Source organism: Vicia villosa, linkage group LG6 (genome assembly GCF_029867415.1).
Source record: "Vicia villosa cultivar HV-30 ecotype Madison, WI linkage group LG6, Vvil1.0, whole genome shotgun sequence".
In the NCBI taxonomy this organism is placed as follows: Eukaryota; Viridiplantae; Streptophyta; class Magnoliopsida; order Fabales; family Fabaceae; genus Vicia; species Vicia villosa.
In genome coordinates, this window is record NC_081185.1 from 154812873 (window position 1) to 154821203 (window position 8331).

The 8331-nt window shown below is 36.9% G+C and overlaps 1 protein-coding gene across 1 annotated transcript; it reads right to left on the reverse strand.

The window, feature by feature from the left end:
• Window positions 1-4647: 4647 nt before the first annotated feature.
• Window positions 4648-6824, reverse strand: LOC131610644 (DNA damage-repair/toleration protein DRT102). The gene has a single exon (XM_058882646.1). The coding sequence runs from the start codon at window positions 6725-6727 to the stop codon at window positions 5819-5821; it is 909 nt and encodes a 302-aa protein (XP_058738629.1). The 5' UTR covers window positions 6728-6824; the 3' UTR covers window positions 4648-5818.
• Window positions 6825-8331: the final 1507 nt, after the last annotated feature.

Here is an 8331-nt window from a genome sequence, read left to right on the forward strand (position 1 = left end):
ATCTTATAATTGACTTGCATTAGAAGTAATCAATTTCTTAGTGATATCTTGTTATACTTCAATCGATTTAATTCACTGATATGCTTCCAAGGTCTCTTAGTATTGTGTTTTTGTTTCCATGTTTCCTAAAATCTTTGATTTCACTTATGGGACCTAAGTTTTTGAAAATTTCTTTTAGGGAATTGGTCTCTATTTAACCCCCTTATAGACCTCTTTGTGTCCATATTCTCACTCAACATATCTTGCCTTTGATCGCCATAATTTTGCTCAGTGTGGCAATTAGGTTATCATCGACTTATACAACATTTGCATGATTTTTGGACTTCTTGGCCTTGCAATCTCGAGCAAAATGATTGTGTTTTCCATAAGCATAACAACCGCCTTTGTGGCTTTTTGATCCGCCGGAATTTTTGAAATTATTTTGATCATTTTTCGGACCAAGATAGTTCTTCTTACCATCTTCTTTCTTGATGTGAAGATCTTTCGGGATTTGCTCCAGTATGAAAGTCCTCGGAATGGTAAAGCAACTTATTCCTCTAGCTTTTCTAGGAAGATGTAAATTTTGCAATAATTGCACCAACTTGAAAAACTTCAAAATATTGATCTTTAGAGCCCCCAGTTTATGTACAAGAACTTGTAACCTTTGCACTTGTAACCTTTGCACTTGTGCAAGTATAGGCTTTGAATCCAACATTTTAAAATCTAAATACATTGAATCATAAAATGTTTAGTACCTTCGTCCTCAGTACGAAATTTGAACTCGAGTGTCTTCCAAAAAAATTTCGATTGATTATATGTAGGGGTGGCAAAACGGGCCGCCCGCCCCGCCTTAAGCCCGCCAAAAAACGAGCGGGGCGGGCATGCCCGCCAAGTGAAATGGGCATAAAAATCATGCCTGCCCCGCCAAGATGGCGGGTTGGCGGGCGGCGGGCTTGCCCGCCTATTTTTATATATTTTTTTTTTCAATTTTTTAATAGATTAATAGGTTTTTGTTACCTTTAATTAAACTTTTCACTTATTTTTTAAAACAATTTTTACTTTAAAAATACTACATATATTTACAAATAAATATATAAAATAAACTATCAAGAATTGTAATTACTAGAATTAACTAAAAAAGATGGAATTTTGGAGGATGGGCGGGCTTTGGCGGGACGGGTGGCGGGTTTTGGCGGGGCGGGCTTTGGCGAGCGGTGTTAGGTGCCAAATTGTGTTAATATTTAGTTTAATTAGTGGCACCTTTCGATCGATTTTATCGAGTATGCTTTTAATTCTCTGAAGTTTTAGATAATTATTTATAGTTTATAATTTTAGGCTTTCATTTTATGTTAATATGTGTTTTAGTTATGATGTTGTAGGTTTTAGCCAATTTTGGGAAGTTTCGAGCTTGTTTTGGCCTTGATTGAAGAGTGCTGGACAGAAGTATGCGCGCGTCGCGCAGTGATATGGGCGCGTCGCGCCCTGGCCAAGATATTTTGTGAAGCTTGAGGAAGAGAGTTGCGCGCGTCGCGCGTCTGGGCGGTTTATCCTTTAAGTGTATTGGCGCGTAGCGCGCTGGAGGGCGCGACGCGCCCTGGACAGATTTTAGAATCCTATATAAAGAGAAATTCAGATATTTTCCCTTCTTCTTGATCATCTTTAGAGCTCAAGGAACCCAAATCTACTGTAGCAAACTGAGAATTGAAGAATCGAAGCTTTGATCGTCGATTAATCGCCGTAGATGCTTGTTGTTCTTCATCCTTTCCTTCTTGAGCAAGCTACCATTCTCATGGATAGCTAAATCTCTTTTGTATCAAGATAAGATGTAATCTTCCTAGCCTTTTGTATGTATTTCTTTTGAATATATTGTGTATGAACAAGTGATGATCAATATAGATGGTTTAGTTTGTTTATTAAAGCTTTTCTTTGGTATAAGTGTTTGAGACATCAATGTTTGTATCTAGACCTAACTTTATCATCTATCAAACTATAAGTTGCAGACATGGATTTAGCGTTTGATGTTTACTTAGTATCGGTTTTAAAACGTTATTTGTATTGTTTAAACGGTGGAGAAATCGTCGGTTAAATAATACGGTAAATCTAGTTATATCGTTGCGGACACGGACGGTATAGACGTCGATACGTAATTATATTGATCGTTAACGAGTTCATATACATATATTTATAAGGAGACATACAAATTTAGGTCGATGAAATCGAATCTTGATACATTTTCTTTAACTTAGACCTTTCATCAATTTACTCTTTGCTACTAAACTTGTTGAATGATCTTTTGCAAACCCAAAACTAAAGTAACATTAATTCAAGACAAAATAGGCTATAGAACGGCGGTGATATCGCAATAATCCCTGTGGATACGATATAAACGAAAAGTACACCACAATACTCTTTCAACAAGCGGCGGGCCTAAAATCCCAACCAACCCGCCATTTTTTGGCGGGTGCGCGGGCCGGCCCGGCAGGCCACGGTCTGTTTTACCACCCCTAATTATATGTGTAAAGATCGTAGAGACGATTGAATATCATGTTTAGAATGTGTCCATTACACATCAGGTCATCCTCCTTTCGTTTATTTTGTTCTGCCTTGAGTTCCTCGAAATCATTGTCTCTGGGTTCTAGAACCGATGACAATTCAAGATCTAGAATATTGAAGATCTTCAAAGAATTAAGAGAGGGTTCATTTTTCTTGCCAGTAAGTGAAATTTGTCCCGTCAAAACGGTCCAACTTCACAAGGTCTTAGTTCATCACTTTAATGCTTGAAACGTAAGGCTCGGTTGCCATTTTTTGAGATACTATTATACTATTAAAAATCGATTCTAAAATAAATGGATCAAGGCTAATATCGTGCATTTGTAGGAAGAAGAAAATTAAGAATTGAGCAATTAATAGGAGAGTTCAAATTGCGTTGTTTTTCAGAATCCGAAACAATCTATTTATAGACTAAATGATGTAGTTTCACAAGATTGTGATCCTTTATAAACACATTTCTCACCAAGTATTGCAACTCCTCCCACTAAGTATTTCAACTATTCAAATTCAAAACTAGTTGTACACACCGCATGTAGCATGATTTCTATGATGTGTCGTGCCTAAGTGCTTAAGTACCACCTACAAACTGTCACTAGCACCTCCATGCCCACGCCTTCAGAGCCAAAGTTAGTGTCACTAGTTTCGATACCAGCAAGAGGAAGTGTGAAGGTGACAAGTAGCATAAGCCTTAGAACCACCACACTCATTCATGTAGCAATTTCTCATCTTTAGCCCCTTAAGGAATTAATAAGTGCAACTTTATATAAGGAGGATTAAAGTGAATTAAACTTTATCATTATTGGAACACAACAATAATTATGTATTTAATGAAGGGTGATGCTAACGTTTTCATTGATAATTAATTTGTTAATTAACCCATAAGACATATATATGTTAAGAGTTAATATGATCTTATTAAAAATTGATAATTAATTTTTTCATTGTTTTTTTCAACGCAAACTTTTTATTATAAGTTTATTAAATACTACCACTTTCTTTCTTTTAACGCCAAACATCAAGTTCACACATAAGTTCGTTGTAGTGCCCTATCCCTCCATAAATTTTGTGTCCCTTGAACATAGTGAGGAATCATTAGAGAAATTAAATCCTATAAATTGAACGAAAAATAAGTGAATGAGAGGGAGGAGAATCGAACTAAAAAATAATAACAACCAATGTAGAGGAAAAAGAAAACTGAGGGATTCCTTGGGGGAACTGGGTAGAGAAATCAGAATAGAAAAATTAGAAAAATTTAAACCATTTTTAACCCCAGTAACTTTCACGACTAACTAATACCACCACTCCATTATACTATCCCATATCAAAATCTCACTTAAGCAGAGCATCATCTTCATCCTAAACCAATTCCATTAAAGTACCAAACAAACTAACAGAGATAAAATAATAGAGGTAGAAGAATGGAAAAACAAGCAAAAATAATGAAAATGATGAACTGAGAAGAGATCACCACTGCGGATGCCACCACCGAACGCTGCCACTATCATCGACCACCACAAACAGACTGCCGTGCATGCCCTATCCCTTCTCAATCACCACCACATGTCGTCGGATCTTCCATTGAAACCATGGTTACTTCCTCTCTTTCTCTAAATGTTTTTCCCTTTTTAAGTTCCATATTTTTTTTCCCTTTTGCATCTAGACCCTTTTATTTCAATCGATTGTTAATAATTACGAATATTTATTTTTATTTATTAATTTTAATAGCATTTGAATAGATCATTGACAACTTTTTCTTTTAATCAATCACATAAATATTTTTTAATTATAATTATGTAGCTTTGAATTGTCCATCGCCCAGGAAAGATTAAGACATCTAGGTGCAAGAATCAAATCAAGCACAATAATTAAAAAAAAAAAATATCTCTCTTTGCTTGTAAATATGCTACATTTCTTGTTTGATGATTAGGAGAAAATCAATATAATAAAGTTAACAAGATCTTTTAGCGTAACCGTTTTCTTAAACGGATGTCGTAGGCGTTAACATCTTCTTACACATAATCAACTACCGAATCTAAATTTGGTTTCAAAGACCATTTTCCGTTTAAATTGATGAACCTTGTGCAAATTTTTTGATAAGGTAAATAACAAGATTCTCAGTTTGGATTCAATATTTCTATTTTTTCATTAAGCGTTTGCTACAAAAGTAGGAACACTTAGATGGACTTTTAGAGGTCTTTAAGCCAACAAGATACGCCGCGAAAGATGCAAAACATGGGTTGAAGAGAATTTAATTCTTCTAAACCTATTCATCTTCCTACGAACGACATTACACATCATTCTCTAATTTGTTATGGGGTTTTCCTTTCCTTTAAATCTAATTTGTTATGGGGTTTTCGTTTCCTTTAAATGTCTCTGCAAAAGTTTTGTTGCCCGTTTCAAAATCAACTTCTAAGTAACAATCCGTAGCTACTTAAATAGCTTTAGCGTAATCGATTTCTCCATTAAAGGGTCATAGTTTCCCTTCACCCAATGAGAGCAATCAGACATTGTTTCCCCCATTTTCATTTCTCCTAGACTTCATCTCCCTTTTTCTGCAAGGATTGTGTCAGTGTTGCACTCTATACATCATTGCTCAAGAAGTCTCCAATTGGATTTTAGAATTCTTTGTTGTCCCCTCGTTATTTTTATTAGGTATCTCTATGTTTTTTTTTTGTCTTCTCTAAGGATTTTCTTTTCTAAACCTGAAATCTTTCTATTGCAGGTTTGCCTCTTATCTTCATTGTTTTTGCTTTCTTCATCATTCTTCTTCTTCTTCGTAATGTTATTTTTAATGTTTCCGGTATTGCTCTTCTCTTGTTTTCCAGGAGAACTTGTACTCTCTTCTTCTCCCATTCTTTCTGGATCCAATTATAGAAGTTATTCTAAAACCCTATGTTATTCATAATGTTAGTATCCTCCAAATTCTTTCTACTTTTTTCCTGTAGTTTCATCTTGATTGTTGGTAGGATTGCTATAGTTATTGCTGCTTCTTGTTGATAGAATTGTCCTTATTCTTCTTTCATGCTCATGTTTAAAATCATAACATACAACTGATATAAGCTTCACCAACATTGATAAAAAAAAATCCTATGCACCTCCAACAAGCAATATAAACATACATTGCCAAATCTCACATCAAATATAACTGCAACAATGTAACTTAAGAAGAAAACACAACATTCATCAATCTAAATTAGGTTCACATATAAACCAGAAATCTTATTTAATAGTGTATCATAAACAAAATATATTAACAGATAAACCATTACCACAAAAAAAAAAAAAAAAATCACTTACCTATGCCTAATTCCTTATCAATTGCAGTTTTGGCAGTATCAAGATCCTCATCAAAAAACATATCCCAATGACCATCCCATTTGATGAAAAACTCAGTATCCTCATGATACTTCACTCTATGCACATCACCAGCAGGAGTAAACAAATAATCTCCAACCGTTAGATCATATCTCTCCTCCTTCGTCAAATTCCAAACACTCTTCTTCCCTTCCAGCACCACCAAATCGTGCCCAAACGTATGATGATGCGCCGGCTCCACACTCCCGGCTTTGAATCTCACGAACGCGGACGTCGGAGTCTCCCTAACAATCTTCATTGAACCGCCCGGAATCAAATCGATCGGGTTCAGTTCCCGGTTCTTCACCAAACAGCAAACCGCACATGTGTCAACCGGTTCGCGTTTTCCGATCTCCGGCATTTCGATCAGCGATTTGTCGAGAAAGTTCTCGATCTCTTCCGGCCACGGTTTGTTATCGTTTGCAGGACACGCGGCCTTGAACGGTGTTTTCAGCCATGTGTTAACGATCTCGATAGCGGTTTCTGGTGATGTGTACTTACCAGAGAAAGCAATCACGTTTGAGTTGTTGATGGATCTGGCGTTGACGGCCTCAGAGGGAGTGAGACAGGTGGTGGCGAACACGCCGGGGAATTTGTTGGCGAAGATGGAGACGCCGGCACCGGTTCCACATACGACAATTCCGCGGACGTTCAGGGAGGAGGAGGATGTGGATTGGGAGACGCGGCGGCCGACCTCGGCGCCGGCGGAGTAGTAAGAAGAGGTTCCGAGGTCTTCGATTTCGATGTTGAGGGAACGGAGGTGGGAGATCAGAGCGTCTTTGAGAGGAGTGCCAAAGTCATCGGCTCCGGCGATGATTTTGACGGGGGCTTTGAGTTCTGCCATGGATGATCGATCAGAATGTAGATAGTTAAGAGTGAGAATGGTGAGTGTGAAATGAAGGTGTGACTCATAAAAATAGAAAGGTTAAGCAATATTTGTCCATTAGTTTCTTGTGATCGATTCAATGAATTTGGACATACTCTAATTTTGATTGGTAACTTTTTTTTTTTGGCTTTATGTGGATAAAAATAACGAGTTGATTTGGTTTTTAATTACTATATTTAAATGGTTTAAATACTCTAAGACTTTTAATCCTCATATATTCGAAAATTCAAACCAATTATGGTGGTGATCATGGAAACAAGGTGTGATTCCTATAAGCTGACTAAGAGCTTTAATAGAATGGGGTTTGATGGATTAGCTGTTGCTAAAAATGAAGGGAATGCAGGTGGTATAGACGTATAGTGGTTGCATACTTGCATGGGATAAAAAGAAGTTGGAGGTGGAGGTTGTAAATAGTAGTTTGCAACATATCCATATGAAAATCAGTGTTGTAAAAGGTTTAGTTTGGAACTTAAAAGTAGTGTATGCAAGTCCTGTTGAGGATAAGGGAAGAGGGTTGTGGGAAGATTTACAAAAAATTCTCAGACAGCAGTCAAGGCGTGTGGATGGTAACTGGAGATTTTAACGACATTGTCAATTCTACGGAAAAGAAGGGGGTCTCAAGTTTCTGGCAGAAAGTGCAAACTCTTTCGAGAGAGGATAAATAATTGCCGATTGATAGAATTAAAAACGATTGGTCCAAAGTTTACCTGGCGCGGACCACTTTACCATGGAGGTCAACGGATCTATGAAAAGCTAGATAGAGTGTTGTGTAATGATGATTGGAATCTGAATTTTCGTGAAGCTCGTGTAAAAGTCCTCACAAGAGTGGAGTTTTCATATCACCATCCGCTTTTGGTCTATCTGAATGAAGGATATAATGGCAAATTGCAAAAGCGTTTTCGTTTTGAAAGCGCTTGGATTATGGGAAAGAACTATCAAGAGGTGTTAGATAAAAATTTGAATGTTGTCTGTAAGGAGATTGAATCTTGGAAGGATATTACTTTTTATCAAGTTTTAAATAGAAAGAAAGAGCTTTTGGGCAGATTGCAAAAAGTACAATGTAGCCTACAAAGGAAAGACAATGTGGATGGGTTAAGAAGACTTGAGATAAAGCTGCAGAAGGAATATAGTGACATATTAAATAAAGAGGAGTTGATGTGGTTTCAAAGGTCTCGTACGAGATGGCTGCTAATGGTGATCGAAACACGCGGTATTATCATATAAAAACAGTGATGCGAAGGAAACATAACAAAACTTTTATGTTGCGGACAAATTAAGGGGATTGGATTGAAGAAGAGAGTGATTTTAGAAATCATGTCAATGAGTATTATAAGAAGTTGTTCAATATAGGCGTTGGTTGGAGGGAGTGGATCACAATTTGTGTTACTTTTCCAGCCTTGCAGACTGAAGAGGAAAGCTTTGTTTTCTATGAAGTTGTGGAAAGCTCTGGGCATGGATGGTTTTCCTACCGACTTTTACCAAAATTCGTGGCATACTATTGGAGAATCAGTTTATAAAGTTGTCAAGCAAAAGTGGAGCAACCCTCATGATATTGGTAGTAT

Coding starts and splice junctions, on each gene's coding strand:
- LOC131610644 (XM_058882646.1), bottom strand. CDS start 6,727: ATGGCAGAACTCAAAGCCCCCGTCAAAATCATCGCCGGAGCCGATGAC.